We start from the raw sequence: 18,081 nt of genomic DNA, 5'->3' as shown, positions 1-18,081 counted from the left end.
CCAGCTGACAAAATGAACATTCAATTCATTCCTTGTGAGTCCTCTCCTTGAGGGCATAGAATTTTCAATTTTGACGCTGTTGGCACTTCAGCTGCTACTTCTGCGACTACTGTAGAGGAAACAATTCAAATAGGCGCTGGAACATCTCTTTGACGCACTCGCTGCCTTGCTGCAGTTGCCCCTGGCAAGCTACATGAATTCAGGACTCTAGTAATTGCCACCCACCCTAATAATGGTGAGGCTTCTGAGTCATGTTCCTCCAATGTGCCCAGTCCTGACGCTAGTATTGACATGGAGACTGACAGCATTCTTGGAGCAAGATTGGACCAATCTCAATCCCCCTCCAATTTGCCAAGTATTGAGGAAGATACCAAAACCGCTCAGCCAATGCCATCCTGTAGAGTTGGGTATGCACTTATGCAAAAACTAGGCTTTATTATCTATGTACTTCCCTCTTATGTACATAGATTCTAACCTAGTCGGTGACAGGTACCAACCTTAACTGTCACCAACGCGCACCTACAGTTCCAGTTCTCACGTGCCCGGGATCCTCTCTCTTTCCTCACAGAGATTGGAGACCCGGGACTGACACGTGTGAGCTGACCCACTGCCGGACTGTATCGTGCAGGTTAGTCAGCTTGTCTAGCAATGCACATACCAAGATTGGAGACCCCGGACCGACACGTGTCAGCTGACCCACCGCCGGACTGTATCATGCAGATTCCGTGCCTTTATACATTCCTTCAACCCAAAAAGAGAAAGCGCGGAAGGGCAAGGTTGGACAAATGAATTTTTGGCATACCAATTAATTTCCACAAACCAACCTATTAGTTGTGCTTTTTTACCCTTAATTTCAAATTCTATCTATCTTGATAATGACTTCTTTTCTGTTGCTCTTTGGTTAGCATTCAACATTCTTTCATATACCAATTGTGCAAACACTCTTGTTCATGTGGAAAATGATTGCTTCAGTTATATGACACCTAATCAGCAACAGAAAAGAAACCAGAATAAGATTAGAAGAATGAGGAAGAAAGGGGTTGTGAATAGCTTGGATCACTTTGCTACAGATGGTCCTCAACCTGGCGCCAAGAAAATCTGAAGGAATGTGAATCCCATCTAGAAATGGTGAAAAACTCTTTCTTTAAAATTGATAGCAACTATAATAAACTCTACAACAAGAAAACAAATCAGTGAGTTGCTATTGTTGAATTTATTCCACTCACAAACATGATTTCCTCTGTCTGAATATTCCTACACAGCTGCAAGGAGTTTACCTTGTTGGTGGTGTCAAAATCACAAACATGTGGTGGTATAATGTGGGCTATAGGATGGAGAAAAGGATATGACAGCCTTGAGATTCTAGGTATATATTGTGATCAAGCGGCTATCAACAAAAAAATTCCTATTGGTTTCAGGGATCTCATGGAGGGATTGGCTCAAGCAGGAGAAATATTTTGGAATATGTGCACAATTTTGGAAACATAGCAGTTGAAAAAATGAAGTGTATGTGGCAAAATTCAATGAGGATTCATGTGACAAATCCCCCTTTGGTTTTGAATATCATCTTTTTGTCACATGTCTTTCACAATCATCATCACACCAATGATGGTGATTCATCCAATCTTCCTCTTGCTTTTGCTATGATTATTCCAACTTCTCAAATCACTGGTTGAATTGTAACTAAAGCGCAGGGATACAGCATAGAAAATGGGCACTTTGTTTCTAGAGACTAACATTCAGCGCTTCATTTCAAACCAGATACCCTTTGCAGAATTATATTTTGTGCTCAACAGATTTTACCAAAATAGAAACGGTTCTTCAAGTTGCAACCAAAGCAAGTAACTGTAGCCGGGCTACAGTAGACAGGACCCAATAGGGCCTAGATGTCAGGGCCCAACAGGACCCAGACAAGTTACAACAGGAGAATGTCTTGTTACAACTAGCTTTTCTAGCTAGGGTCACTTACTTCTCACTTATGTTACCAGCTTTGGTCGGTATTAGTCTTACATTACAGGTTTCTATTCATTCTTCATGATGCCGCCTGTACGTATGGCAGCGCCCCTTTGTCATGTTAGCTCTTTATAGACACATTTCAATTATGTCTATTGTTGTCATCTTTTATTTCATATAATACGGATCAGTGTTGTAGAGTGCTTTCCCCTAAGAAATAACTTTGAAATAGACAAGAGTTCCTGGATCAACAACCCAAAAGTGACCTATCCTAGTCCCCTTTGAGCCTGTACCTGCGTTACGGTTACACAATACCTGTAAAAACTACATTAATGGAACTTATGATGATGGTGATTCTGATAAATATTTTGGTGTTGTTGATAATCTTTTAAATAATCAATAGATATAAAACTTGTACATATAAACTTTTATCAATTTTCAAATTTTTCAAGCTTTTTGCATCATTGATCTCTGAGTCTCATTTGTGTTATGTTGCTTGTTTTCTTGGATAAAATTTGAGTAAAACATTTGATATTTTCTTTCAAATGTTTTGAAACATCCATATCCTCACATGACTGCTTTAGTTTTGCGGATTGGAAGAGAAGATGCCTGTAACATATTGTCTTGGCACAAATCAATCATTTTTATGTGAATACATGAAGCTGGTTTGAATGTATTTGCATTTCCATAAAAAACATTAAATTAACATTAATTGAGTTGACCAAAATTTGAAATGGGCTGCTGAGAGGAGTGTGTTGATCTCCAACCAAGCAGTAACTGAATTTGAACCATCTGTCTGAGCATTTCATATACAAAATCAGGCTTCAGTTGAAACCCAACAAGCCCTTGAGAGGAAATTCAGGAGAAAATGTTCAGGCAAACTCAAGCAAAAATAAGTATTATTGAGGGTGGTTGACTAATTTTCTGTTGAACATTTTGTTGCATACTAAACATACTAGAAATCCTTTTCTTAAATTTTCTCTTATGTTTTGTGTGGTGAGAGATGGATTCTAATTATTGTGTTTCCACAAAAGCTTGGATCAGAGCTGCTTTTTATTTTTTTTATTTTTAGAGTTTCCCCGCCAGTGGAAGCCAGCTGGAAATCCATATGGCTGCCAGCTTGAAAATCCCTGCCTGTCATCCACCGGAAATGTTGGTGATGACAGTAGCATCCGAGTTCCAAGTTTAACAAAAACTTAACCATGCATCTTCAACACCGATGTGCTTTCAGGCCTTGCCACACAATCATTATCACACACCTCCACCACTCCAGTCGCCATACCCTCAAGCGCGCCACCATTGGCAGGTCAGGGATTTTACTCCCAATTTTGATCCAGAAGAATTATTGACAATGGGATTTGTCTCCTATTCCCCGGGAACACAGGTCAGTTCTTATCCATTTCGAGTTATGCTTTTTAAAATTTTAATTCTGCTCCTGAGTCTCTTTCAACATTAAAGGTTGCTGCGGTCAGGATATCACTACAAGGGCATCCAAAAGCCTTTATATGTGACTCTCTTGGCTACAACATTTCTCCCCAATCTTTTACTTGTTGGATTGTCCTCTATGAACAAACCCAAAGTGTGATAAGGAACCCAGACACTTATGAGGAACTCGGTAGGCCCCACGTGCTTAATTTGGAAGATTGCCATTTCATGATAACTCTTGTGCGAGACAAGCCAGGACTTTTCTTATCTGAGATCCAAACGGCAATCCTTTGATGAGTGTCCAAGCCATCCATACAAACTTGGTTGACCGCTTATACTTCACCTTTTTGAAGAAGGCCAATACTTCCCACATTTGCAAAACAATCATTTATTGAAGAGATGATGTTTTTCCCAGGAGAGTTCTTGGTCTTTACTGGTGAGCTGCATTTCCAATCCCGAACTGAAAACAGTTCAATACTGATGAGAGATCCCGGCAGATGAGAGTGCCATCTGTAGTGGCAACTTGCTCAAAACTTTTGCAAGATCCAAAAAAGGGACCCCTTTGACCCGCATGATCATCCAAGCAAATGCCAAACGGTTCACCCTCTTACCCGCAATTGGTTTTGACGGTGTGCTTGCTATGAAGGTCAGAGAAGATACGTTCAACGGGCCCAAGTTTGAGCACTATATGAAGTGGGACTTGGTGAGTCACACCGCCCTGTTCCTGATGGGTCTCAGTGAAAGCCAATCATACTGATGTGCGCACTGGTATTTTAGCTTCCAAGAATGAACTGATATCCTGCGGTACACTCTGTTCTTGTTCTGGACAGTGCTTGTATTCACAGGGGCAATAGAGTTCAGTCCCTATGTGATGCCGTTGGAGTTCAACTCCGATTTTTGCCCCCTTACTGTCCAGAGCTCAATCCCATTGAGCTCTGCTTTGCCACCCTGAAGGCTCACCCCTGCGCAACTCAGATACTCAGCTATACTCTTGAGCCTGAATGGGCAATCAGGGATTTGTTTGCCGAGCTGATAACCCAAGATCTTTGTGACAAGCTATACAATCATTGTTGCTATGCTGTCCCTGCAGACTCCTGATTTGGGATTTATCTTGTACTCCTTGATTGGCCATCTATTTTCCATAGCTAAAATTTTAAATCAACCAAGAAACAATAAGAAGTGATTGATTCAGCTAAGAAGTATTGAATTGTAAAATAGGATTGAGATTGTATAGAAAAGAGACAAGATCTTTGGAATCAAGCACAATACTACTAAAAAAAGGATGCTGAGTGGTCACACACTGGGTTGTTTTCTTTCTGAGTGGAGTCGGTAATTGTCTACATTATCACACAGGATGGCAATTATTCCAGCTGGGACTGCATATCTTGGATTCTGGAGCATAGTGATGACTATTGGAAAGGCAAATAATTGGTAGCAATCAGTGTGCTGCTCCACACAGATGTAGACCAGAAGGTTGTCAACAAAGACATCACTGATATCACAGTATTCAAATTAGTTGTTTAATGGTGGTTGACAATGGACATTGGCAAGCTAGTTGACCAAATCAAACGCGCTTATCAACAAATGATATGTCTGACAAGATTGGCTAAAAGAAGGCTTACAATTGGGTTGACTTCTTTATTGGTGCACTCAATTGTTTGACTCTCAATCTTGGTGTTTTGACTGTGTTTGTTTGCAAGCTAAGGGACAACACAGAATGCAGTCAGCAAAAATCAGATATCAAAGCTAGCCTGGGGTTATTGTACCATCATCAAAGAAACATTTGAGTCCGGTTTTTTTTTGATCTATTGAGACGACCCCGTTGCTCTCTTTGGTCACACTGAGACCCCAGCACCATTGGTTGTATAATTTATCATCTTTGGCTTTCCATGCAACAAATCAGCGGAACAGAGCCAAATCATTACTGTTGATCTTCAAACCCCAAGGCGTCCAAGGGGAATCTTCACACATATTTTGTCATCCTAAGGCAAAGCTCTGGTTAGTTTTTCATTGCCCAGAAAATTCAGAACAATGCACTAACATCATCTTCTTGGTTGGCTTCTTTGGGCTGTTTTTGTTTGCAACCACTTTTGGCCTTTGGGGGAAGAGGGGTTGTTTGATTGGGCATGAGTTGATGAATTGGACATGTTCGGATTCTGGAATAAAGGAAAACGGCATATGCTCAAGCCTGAGGGGACATTTGGTGGACAGTGCAACTGAAGAGTAATGGTGTGTGTTGACACTGGACAGGCTGGCTGAGGATTCTGAACATGATGCATTTGGCCCGGAATTCTTGGGTCATCTCAGCTCTGAGTCTGAGTTTATTGGTGGACTTGGTGCGGAACAACCCTGATTGCTCACATTTCCGGTGGAGGACCAGGCAGGGATTTTCAAGCTGGCAGCCATATGGATCTCCATCTGGTTGCCACTGGTGGGGAAACTCTAAAAATGAAAAAGAAGCAGCTCCGATCCAAGCTTTTGTGGAAACACAATACATACCCCCAAGATTTATTAAGTGTGAATTCAAAGAATGATCCCACTTTCTTAAATCCACAGAATTCTAGATCTGTAGATCTAAGTTTTGGGGTGTTTTTTTCTCACAAAAAGGGGCAAAACTTGCCCCTTAATCTCACTTGGCACGTTGAATATCCCCAAAGACCCAAAGGCCCTATGGATGACCCTCCAGCTGTGTCGGAGCAACGAGCAAAAGTGGGCCGGTTGGTAAGCTGTCCAGGGAGGGCCTAACCAAGCAGCTAGGGGGCTCCCAGGGAGGGGGCGGACGAAACCGAATCCCCTGCGGATCAATGGTCCCACTTCCCTCCCCTTATATACCCACCAGCACCACCGCACCACACCTCTTGCCACACCACGCCTCGCCAACCCGTAACTACCACGGGGACGCTACTGATACCATGCCCGCCCATTGCCCTGGCGAAACACCACCCAAGACCGCCCCACGCCACGCCTTGCTTGGTGCCTGGCGCGAGGGCCAAGCCCTACCTCCGCCCGGGCTCGTCCACCCCCTTTGCCGGACACACCTCGCGCGAGTTCTTCCTGCACGAGCCTGCAGGTTCAAATCAGACCCGGCTTGATTGCCACACACAGGCCCCATTCCCGTCGGGCCTCCTTTTGATGCCCCGCTCTCCTACTTCCTGCTCAACCCCACCACTTTTAATCAGGCACATGAACTGTTGGCATGTAAATATTAACATAAATGTTACCCATCTGCCCGTCATGCCTGCGCGGCCCTTAAGCATTCAATATTTGATCCAATGGCCGAGTCCAGCCAATCATTGTCGCAAAGCCTCATGTCCGTAGGCGGGAACCGCAGCCCCCCGTGTGGGATATTCGTCGAGAGCTTAGGGTCAGCGTACGGATTGTCAGACTGGCCATCAGCGGCATCAACGGACCCACTGAATTCCGTCAGCCCTCCGTACGCAGTCTTCTCTACTGATGTTGACCTTACTTTGGCTTCTTCATCTCCCTCCTGACTGTCTTTGTCAAAGTAAGTAGTACATACATATATATACCCCACACACTTCGCCCAAACTATAAACATATGTTATTTATTTTTAGATCCATTGGATCCAGGTGAGTCCAGGTGGTGCGTGAACTGACAAACAACCACCCAACAGACAAGCTCTCCAAGCTCTTGGAGTACAATGTCGGGTCAGCATACCAAGGACCAGAGGGTCAAGCAAGAATCAATCCCAGCCAAGCTGATTCATGGGCAACCCAACCCCCACGAGTCGGCCAATGAGAAGAAACAGTACGTGAGCCCAATCGACCTTGGCGACGACCGCCACAAGCACCAGCTCGGCCACTACCTCACCGCCCTGGACCAACGCTCCCTCTCCGGCGGTTCTGGCGGGGAACAAATCCCGAAGATCATTAGGGACGCGAAGGACTGGCATTCGTTTGTCAGCTTTGAGTGTGAACGCAAGCCCCCGAAGCGGGACTACCATTCGCTGGCCTCGAGCCTCAACGGCCTTGCATCCGTCGCCGTTGACGCTGCTGCTGCTGCTGCCTCGTCGTCCTCAACAATCAGCCCAGCCGAGCACCCACCAGAGCCATCCGCCGTCCATGAAGGCCCCCCCCTCGCTCGACGAGCCAGCGGCGGCTGCAGTCGTGGTTGGCCCCGCGAACCTCGCCGCCAGTCCCGCCGTTGTCCCTGAACCCATCTCGACCTTGCCCCAGACAACAACGGAAGGCCGGCCGGTCCAACACAAGCGCCACAAATTAACGTTTGAGGACTTCGAGATCATGCGCGTGCTTGGAAAGGGATGCGCGGGGAAGGTGCTCATAGTCTGCTACCTCAGGCCCGCGGGGAACAGCCATCCTAACCAGCCATGAAATCTATCAAGAGAAACCAGATCCTCTCCCCCAGAGAGCTCCAGCACACGCTAAATCAAAGCCTTGTAAAAAATAGTACAACTTGATGGCATCTTGGGTCGCGGAACTCCAACAACAATATGGTGTTGAGCCCTGGGCAATGTACCTGATTTATGAGCCTGTCTGTGTGTGATTTAGATTTGGCCAAGTCTACAGGACTGACATATTTTTCAAAATATTTTGGTCCGTGTGGAACTTGGCTTCAACTCATCTTAGGTTGCATATGTGCAGCCGTGAAGCTGACCTTTCAAGAAATCACATGTGTCAGTCCTCCCCCACCCCTGATGTCTGATAACAAAGCTAATTGAGACCACTGATTTGTTTTCTTGAATCCAATAGGCATCTCTTGAGTGTAACAAAGGGCATGGTCCACTGGCCATCAGCTAACGGATAAACAGAGGGATCTCACCCGCTCCTTGCAGTGGATAATTGTGCATCCCGCATTGTATCTGGAGGCAATAATTCAAGTCAATCATATTTTCCACAACATCAAAAAGCTCAAAACTTGCCGCGCCACAAATAAAACTGATCAAAACAAATCCAAAATAGAAATCCGCGTGCTCAGGCGGGTGGCTGATGACCCCAAGAGTAAGCCCACAACCTCCAGACCATCTTCAACTTGCAGGGCCAGCTGCAGCTCCTCCGGGAAAAATCTGTTGCCCACGTGTCCTCAGAGGCTCAGAGGCTAAGCCATGTTGAGACTGCCAAACCTTGCCTCATTGGAATGATGAAGCTTGGATGTGCGCCCCTCCTGATTAAAAATCCCAAATATCTGATCCACAAATTTCTATTTACCCCCCTATTCTGACCCCTGCCTGATCTGCTGACTCTCTCACTTTGGATCACCATGTACTTGTTTTTCTTCTTCTTCACAATTTAACCTTGCACTGAGTAGGTTTTTTGTGGTCATAGCTTTGCCTCATATACCCACAAGGAACCAACAGGTTATTTGTGATTTGTTTTCTCTTCAACAAAGTACAGATATACATACAGAGATGGCTTTTTGCATCCACCAGCTACATTTGGGCAAATCCCAGAATATCTGATTGAGTACATGTGGATTTTAAAAACCTACAATGTTGGCCCGGGATAATAGAGAGTTTCCCAAGTGGCTGCAGTGGATTAAGAAAAACAGTGGTAATGTGATGTGGTTGTAGTTGTAGTGGGGGTATGGGCCAATAGGGGGTAGTGAGAGGGAATAAGGTGGCCTTGCTGGGGGTTGAATCCTGCTGCGGCGTAGCCGCTTTGGCCTCTAGTTCAAATAATTACACATTTCAGGGAATAAATTAATCTCAAAAGTGACTGGCATTGTCACCGTCAATGTTTAACATTAGGGGGTATCAAATAAAAGCAAATCCACCATTATGTAATTAGGGGGTATCAAATATGACAAAGTAATTGACGGGTTTGAAAAAACCCACCATTTTTAAAACATGCTGGTCCTTCTTCTACTCCATTTTGGGAACCACTGGTGACAAATTTCATTTTTGGCTAATTGACTGGTTTCTAATTGTGGATTTCTCATATTTGATACCCCCTATTGACTAGTTTGAAAAATCCCACCATTTTCAAAACATGTTATGACTTCCCCTACCCAACTTTGGGATCCACTGATGACAAATGATATTTTTGGCTAATTGACTGGTTTCTAATTGTTCGTTTTTTATATTTGATACCCCCTATTTTGTGTCTCTAGAGTCTAAATTTTAATTATTTCGATTTCATATCAATTCCATATAATATTTTCTTTGTATAAATCTTGCATAATCCCCCTTGTTGAGTGAGATTTGAATCAAATAATTGAAAATTTTTATGATAATTTGCCAGTCTCAAACTGCCCAGCTGATGCAAGGCTTTCCTGGCTGGATTGGAACATCATCACTGCAGCCAGGCACTGCTAGTTGTGTATTGCCCCACATCTGCTGGTCCTGGTTCAAAAATCAGGCCATAGGCAGTCACATCTACTTGATGCTTGTTTTCACTGCTTTTTACCATTTGACAGTGTATTGCTTTGCCACCCAAAATTCTACATTGGTTCACCACCCAAAATTCTAACTGCTTTTACAGTTTTTTTGAATGCTATGAATGAAGATATCACAACAACCAATTCCAGTGAGCATTCTGGAGTCAATGATCTCATATCCCCCAGCTCAACACCCGGTTCCATATTCCTTTCAGATGATCAGAAGCGCACAATTGTGGCATCCCTCCTCTCCAAGGGCTTGATGGGTCCAGATATCATATTCATACTCAAGGAAGAATATTGCTGTTCAAATTGCCCCCGTACATTCACTTGCCTTTGCCAAAAATGGGGCCTCCAAATCTGTGATCTTCCACCAGCAGAAAAAAGCCCAGATCTACTAGCACCTATTTGCGCAAGCAGTATCTCCTCCCATAAAAGCATCTTGACAGTATTAGAAATGCGCTCCCAACTCCGCAGTGAACTAGGCTTGTTTGTTTGCCCCTGCATCATTGAGAGATATCTGAGGCGCCTCAAAGCTGAAACAACAACAAAACAACCTTGCAGATGAAAATATAACACAAGAACAAGTGGTCAAGCTCATCACACATGCCCGTGATGCTTTACTGGCAAACACTGCAGGATATAGGAGGATGCGACAGATCTTGGTAACAAACTTAGTTTTTTGAATTCACATAAAATTTCTTCTTCTCTTCACAGGCAGCTTGTTTATGAAATCCTTAAAGAGGTGGATCCAGGAGGAATCAAAATGTGGCTCAAGAAAACATGCAAAAGGAGATTTTTCCAATCCACAGGTCCTAATCACATATGGGCCGCTGATGGCCATGACAAGCTCAAACCCTATGGGATGTTATGAGCCGCACCCGGGCGCCATAGCCTAGTCCTGGACATGTCATTGTAGTTACATGTACATGTCACAGCTCCTCACTGTATAGAAGAGCCGGGGAGAGATCATCACACTCCCCATTTAGCAATCTATTACCTAGCTAGAAGAACAGACCAGACAGAACCCTCCCCCCCATGAGACCAGACATAACATATTGCTAGATCTACCTACCAGGGCCAAGGAACGAAAAGAAACCAGAACCGACCAACCGAACCACCAGAACGAACTCAGAACCCAAACAAAGAACTGAATACTAAACCAGAACCCAAAAGAAAAAACTTACCAGCATGGCCGACGACCTGAACAACCTACGCCAGCAAATTGACGCCCTCTCAACAACAATTCAAGAAGAACGGGCTTTACGGCAACAAGCAGAGGCTGACCTTGCAACAGCACAAGCAGGGATGGTCCCACCAGTCGCGGTCCCAGTCGTCCCCGACATCGTTGCAAACCCTCCGGCAGCCGCAGCGGGACAAGGAACCAAAGGCCCTAAGATGGCGGTACCGGACAAGTTCGACGGCACACGAGGGCCGAAGGCGGAGGTCTACGTTACCCAAATTGGCCTCTATGTCATTTTGAATCCGCATATGTTTCCCGATGACCGCAGCAAGATCATCTTTTCGATTTTGTATTTGACCGGTCAAGCGAGCGCATGGGCCCAACCCTATACAACAAGACTTTTTGTGGGAATGCCGGTGACGTACTCTGAGTTCGCCACGGCTTTGCAGATGATGTACTAGGACACCAAAAAGAAAACCCGAGCCGAGACGGCCCTGCGACAACTGAAGCAAACCAAATCAGTCGCGCACTACACTTTCTTATTCAACCAGTACGCTGCGGACACGGGATGGGAGCTGGCAACCCTGATGAGTCAGTACCGACAGGGGCTCAAGAAAGATGTGCAGCTCGCTTTGGTACTTGCACGGGCCCAGTTCCAATACGTCAGCGACCTGGCCAATCTAGCGCTGAAGATCGATAACGAGATCAACGGCGCCGACTCTACCGCTTTGAACTCAACTCCAGCTCCGGACCCAAACGCTATGGATGTTTTGGCAATACGGGGTCAGCTGTCAGGACCTGAAAAAGTGCAGATGATGCAATACGGATTGTGCTTCCGCTGCGGCAAGAAGGGGCACATCTCAAGGGACTGTCCCAACAAACCAAAGAAGAAGAAAACCAAGGAGGCCACCCGCATTTCAGAACTAGAGGAACAAGTACGACAACTCACCGCGGGCCAGGGGACATCAAAGGACGTATGCCGGGCCAAGAAGTCAAAAAATGGCGATGCTTGGGTGTGAGGGTTGTGCCTCACCCGAGCAGTGGGATTGATGCTTTAATTAGAATCACCCCGGGTCCCAATACCCAAACAGGTTGCGCGGTCCTGTACGCATGTCAGGTGATGGAGGACCTGTCATGCATACAGGACAGCTAGCGCGGTAGCCCACACGCAGCTGTTGTACAGCTGACATGCATTGTATGTACATGTTTAGTCACCCACTCAAGTGCAAAACAGGAATTACATACTCATAATCCCTTAACCCATATCACATAATCTCTTAACACATAGCTCACATCACTGCACATATGTACATGCCGCATGGAGCGCAATACACACAGTCACCATATAGTATATACATAATCTGTTTCCTCATGGACGTATCAGTGTAGATAATATTGACTTGATTGGGTGATGGGGGCTTGGGTCTGGTTGTCGGCGCCAGTGCGCGCCCTGGGGGGCGCCCACCAAAATATCGACTGTTTTTGGAGGGCGCCCCCCGGGGCGCGCACTGGCGCCGACAACCAGAGGCTCGGGGGACCATCATACATATCATGGTTATGGTGAATATTGGAAATACATAACCAGGCATGACAGGCTATAATGTATAATATAGTTTCAGACTTTTAGTTGTGCTTTGGCTAAATGCCAGAGTTTCTGACATGCAAACAGATAATACAGACAGTTGACAGTTGTTGCACGAGTGTGATGCATGAAAGCCTGTCATGCAGCTGTGACATGACCCAGGGCACGGGAAATCTTAATGTACTGAACAGGACCGCGCAACCTGTACGGCTTTCATGACCCGGGTTTGCCCCGGGTGAATAGGGGCATGTAGATTGATTACTTTAAATGAAATCGATACTAGGCTGTTTCTCAGCACCCCCGTTTCTTCTATTCATCAAAACCAAGCCACAACCTCCCCTACCTTAGCCACATTCCTATTGGACTCAGGCGCCACTCACGACGTGCTGAGCGAGTCCTTCGCGGCCAAAGAGAGCCTGAGACTTCAATCTTCTAAAACTGTAAGGATCATCTCTGGATTCGATGGGTCAAAAAGCACCTCCTCAATGGAGGTGGAGCTTTTCATTGACGACGACACCTCCCCAACCACATTCATTATTGCAAGACTGAAAGATTCCTACGATGGGATCCTTGGGATGCCGTGGATCCGACAACACGGGCATTCCATTTACTGGCGAAGGCCCGAATTCAAGCCCAACCCTTCCTTTGTCGCCGCTGCAACGGTAGCGTTGTCAGTTCCGAAAAACACCTCCCAAGACGGTGCGGAGCCCGTGGCAAGGCTAGCTAGGAAAACTGACGAGGGGGTGCGTGCTTTATGCTGATCAACACCCCCGCGATGTGAGTTATCCAAAAATTTCCCTCTCTCAACACTGGCAGACAGTATGGGAGCATCTGGCAAGTGGACACCTTTTTTAGGACCTTCCGTGCAGATTCCCGACAATCACACCCCCCCGCCACAAGAACACGACTGCCAAGACACCCTCACCGAGCCAAAATCCGAGGAGACCGCCACCGCCAAAGCGGTGTCGTCAGTTCCAAAAAACACCTCCCAAGACGGGGCGGAGCCCGTGGCAAGGCAAGCTAGGAAAACTGACAAGGGGGTGCGCGCTTTATGCCGATCAACACCCCCGCAATGTGAGTCATCCAACAATTCCCCTCTCTCAACGCTAGCAGATGGTATAGGAACATCTGGCAAGCGGACACCTTTTTTAGGACCTTCCGTGCAGCTTCCCATTGGTCACATTTCCCCATCAACAGAACACAACTGCCAGGAAAACCCCACCATGCCGCATTGCAAGGAGATTGCCACCACTGAGGCGGTGTCGTCAGTTCCGAAAAACACCTCCCAAGACGGAGCAGAGCCCGTGGAGAGGCAAGCTAGGAAAAATGACAAGGGGGTGCGCGCTTTATGCCAATCAACACCCCCGCAATGTGAGTCATCCAACAATTTTTCCCTAACTATACCAGTGGGCAGTGTAGGAGCATCTGGCAAGCGGGCACATGTTTTAGAACCCCCCCTACAGATTGGACAAACGCTGGGTGGCCAGATCAGCGCGGCCAAGACATCCTGGTCTACCTCGGCACGGCTGGCGGCGGAAGGGAGAAGTTCAACCCCGACAAAGCCGGCAGAGGAGCTAGTCCCACGACAATACCACACACACCTGAACATGTTCCGGAAATCGGGGGCGCAACGCCTTCCCCCACGACGTCAGTACGGCTTCCGCGTTGAGCTGGTCCCGGGTGCGGTCCCGCAGGCCAGCCGAATCATACCACTATCTCCAGCAGAGAATACGGCCCTTGACAAGCTGATAAGTGAGGGTTTGGACAACGGTACAATTTGCCAAACCACGTCGCCATGGGCCGCGCCGGTCCTCTTCACAGGGAAGAAGGATGGCAACCTGAGGCCCTGTTTTGATTATCGAAAACTTAACGCCGTAACAGTGAAGAATAAATATCTGTTACCGTTAACCATGGACTTGGTCGACAGTTTACTAAATGCCAATCAGTTTACCAAATTGGACCTCCGTAATGCTTATGGTAACTTGAGGGTGACAGAAGGCGATGAAGAGAAATTAGCTTTCGTATGTTGGGCGGGGCAATTCGCACCGTTAACAATGCCGTTTGGACCAACTGGCGCACCAGGATTTTTCCAGTTCTTTATGCAGGATATCCTGGTGGGTTGGATCGGAAAGGACACTGCGGTTTACCTTGACAATATCATGGTGTACACCCAACAGGGAGAAACCACGAAGCAGCGGTTATGAGTGTGCTTGACACGTTAAGCAACATCAACTGTGGCTTAAACCTGAGAAATGTGAGTTTTCCCGACGCAAAGTCGAGTATTTAGGACTCCTGATATCATGCAATAAGGTGCGCATGGACCCGACAAAGGTGAAGGCAGTGTCAGACTGGCCGGCCCCTAAGAACGTCACCAAACTCCAACGATTCATTGGGTCCGCAAACTTCTATCGGCGATTTATTGATCAATTCTCTAGGACTACACGCCCGCTCCACAATCTGACAAAGACAAATGTGCGGTATGTGTGGGACGACCGATGCAACAATGCCTTCAAATCTCTGAAGACGGCTTTTACCTCCGCCCCCATCCTCAAGATAGCGGACCCTTATCGGCCATTCTTACTAGAATGCGATTGCTCCGATTTCGCGCTAGGGGCTGTACTATCACAGGTGTGCAAGGAAGATGGGGAGCTGCACCCGGTTGCTTATTTATCTCGGTTGCTAATACAGGCTGAACGGAACTATGAGATATTCGATAAAGAATTATTGGCTATAGTAGCGGCGTTCAAGGAGTGGCGCCACTATTTAGAAGGCAACCCAAATAGACTCAAGGCAATTGTTTATACCGACCACCGTAACCTCGAGAACTTTATGACATCCAAGAGACTCACGCGGCGGCAGGCCAGATGGGCAGAAACCCTAGGGAGTTTCGACTTCGAAATTGTCTTCCGACCGGGCCGCCACGCGGGCAAACCGGACGCATTGTCTCGTCGACCGGACTTAGCCCTGTTGAGTGGGGACAAATTGACATTTGGCCAGCTACTACGGCCAGAGAACATAACCGATGAGACGTTTGCCGCAGTCGCAGAATTTGATGATTGGTTTGTCAATGAGACAATTGATTTGCACGACGCTGACTACTGGTTCAAGGTTGACGTCTTAGGAATATCAAGCGACTCCATCAGTCCAGTTGAAGCGGAAGACGACTTGCCTTCCGTCCTATCCAACACAGACCTGATCAACGCCATCCGCACGATGACGCCATCTGACCAGCGGTTGGTAAAGATGATGGACCTGGCGCGGAAGGGGAAGAACGACGGCAACAAATTTTGTTGCCAAGACGGGGTGGTGTACAGGAAGGGAAGGGTAGAAGTACCGGCCAAAGACGACATTAGACGAGAGATTGTGAAAAGCCTTCACGACTGCAGGCACTTCAAGGATAATTAAATTTTCCAAAAAAAATACTCAAAGTTTGAGGTTGGGAAAATCATTGAAAAAAAATCACGCTGTACTGAAAAAAAAATGCAAACTGAGTGTGCTCAGCCAAAAAAATAAAAATGTGTCAGACTGAGTAAAAAACAATGGGGCACATTTTTGGGGTGATTTGTTGGACGGGCCTGCACAAGGTCCGCATGGGCCCCTAACAGGCCCGTTGGGCCCATTGAAAAAGTAGTATTTGTTTGGAATTCTGATGCTCTGCTAAAATGTCATGAAATGGGTCAAACTGAATAAAAAACAGGGGGTTACTAAACGTACCCGGTTTTTCCGCGTTTGTACCCGGTTTTTGCGTACCCCCTTTTCCGCGTGCGTACCCGGTTTTTTTCTACTCATTTCTACGCAACGCAAATAGGCTTAAAATTCATCTAAAATCCTGAAAAAAATTATGACACATTCAAAATTCCAAAAAAGCAACTTTAAATGATTTAATTAATTTTTTGCATACCCCCTTTTCCCCAGTGTGTACTAAGGGAATATCTTTTTTGTTACATGTACCAGGGTTCCAAAAAATTGAAGGAACATTTAAACATGCATTAGAAGCTTCCTTTAAAATTTTTGAGAGAAAAAAATAGGTACGTGGCGGGTACGTGGTGTGCTTAATAGAAAAATGACTGCTACATGTATAACTTTTTTGTTACACATTTGAAGAGTCTAAAAATTTCAGAAATGTTTCTATGGTGTATATTCTGTGCGCCATTGAATTTATAGCAATGGGGTAAACACCAAACATGAGATATAGGGGGGGCGGGCAGCCTTAAGAGGAGCAATCTGGCTAATTATTGAATATCTTTTTTGATAAATTTCCCAGAAGTCTAAGGACTGCAGGGGTTATAGAATGATGCATATTCTCTGCGCTCTGGAACTTTTGGCAATATTGGTACCTCAGAACATCAGATATAAGGGGTGCGCAGTAAGGCAATATGACTACCACACACCCCTTATATTTCATGTTCTGAGGTACCAATATTGCCAAAAGTTTCAGGGCGCAGAAAATATGAATCATTATGTAACACCTTAAGTCCTTAGACTTCTGGGAAATTTATCAAAAAAAATATTCAATAATTAGGCGGATTGTTCCTATTAAGGCTGCCCGCCCCCCCTATATCTCATGTTTGGTGTTTACCCCATTGCTATAAATTTAATGGCGCACAGAATATACACCATAGAAACATTTCTGAAATTTTTAGACTCTTTAAATGTGTAACAAAAAAGTTATACATGTAGCAGTCATTTTTCTACTAAGCACACCATGTACCTGCCACGTACCTATTTTTTTCTCTCAAAAATTTCAAAGGAAGCTTCTAATGCATGTTTAAATGTTCCCCCAATTTTTTGGAACCCTGGTACATGTAACAAAAAAGATATTCCCTTGGTACACACTGGGGAAAAGGGGATATGCAAAAAATTAATTAAATCATTTAAAGTTGCTTTTTTGGAATTTTGAATGTGTCATAATTCTTTTCAGGATTTTAGATGAATTTTAAGCCTATTTGCGCCCCGTAGAAATGAATAGAAAAAACGGGGTACGTACGCGGAAAAGGGGGTACGCAAAAACCGGGTACAAACGCGGAAATACCCGGGTACGTTTAGTAACCCCCTAAAAAACATGGGAGTACATTTTTGGGGAGATTTTTTGGACGGGCCTGAATGAGGCCCACATGGCCCCCGCAAAGCCCACTTGGCCCATTGAAAGAGTAGCCTTGGTCAAGAATGCCTATGCTCAGCTAAGAAACAAAAATGTGTCAACCTGAGTAAAAAACATGGGCCACACTTTTGGGGAGGGCTTATTGACAGACCTGCATCAGGCCCGTCAGGGCCCACCCAAAGCTGGTTTGGCCAACCCAGAAGTAGTCTTGGTTAAGAATGCCCATATGATGTTTCAGAACAGTACCAATTGACCACTAATCAACAGAAGATATTGAGGGCTACTGACATCTGTATGACATTTGTGCACTCACAGAATGTATGTCCAGGCCCTTTCCTTTTACTTGGAACCCTGTTGGCCCGTACAGGCCTGATGCAGGCCCATCCAAAAAGCCTCCCCAACAATGTGCCCCTAGGGTTTTTACTCAGTCTGACACATTTTATTTCTTAGCTGAGCATATGCTTTCTTAACCAAGGCTACTA

At 45.7% G+C, this 18,081-nt stretch overlaps 1 protein-coding gene across 1 annotated transcript; it reads left to right on the top strand.

The window, feature by feature from the left end:
* Nucleotides 1–7,040: 7,040 nt before the first annotated feature.
* Nucleotides 7,041–7,731, top strand: PtA15_6A604 (uncharacterized protein; the record flags this gene model as incomplete). The annotated part of the gene is made up of 2 exons (XM_053170327.1): nt 7,041–7,311; nt 7,427–7,731. The coding sequence occupies 2 exons, from the start codon at nt 7,041–7,043 to the stop codon at nt 7,729–7,731; spliced, it is 576 nt and encodes a 191-aa protein (XP_053021529.1).
* Nucleotides 7,732–18,081: the final 10,350 nt, after the last annotated feature.

This window comes from Puccinia triticina, chromosome 6A, assembly GCF_026914185.1.
Source record: "Puccinia triticina chromosome 6A, complete sequence".
Taxonomy (NCBI): domain Eukaryota; kingdom Fungi; phylum Basidiomycota; class Pucciniomycetes; order Pucciniales; family Pucciniaceae; genus Puccinia; species Puccinia triticina.
This window is presented reverse-complemented; position numbering and strand designations above follow the sequence as displayed.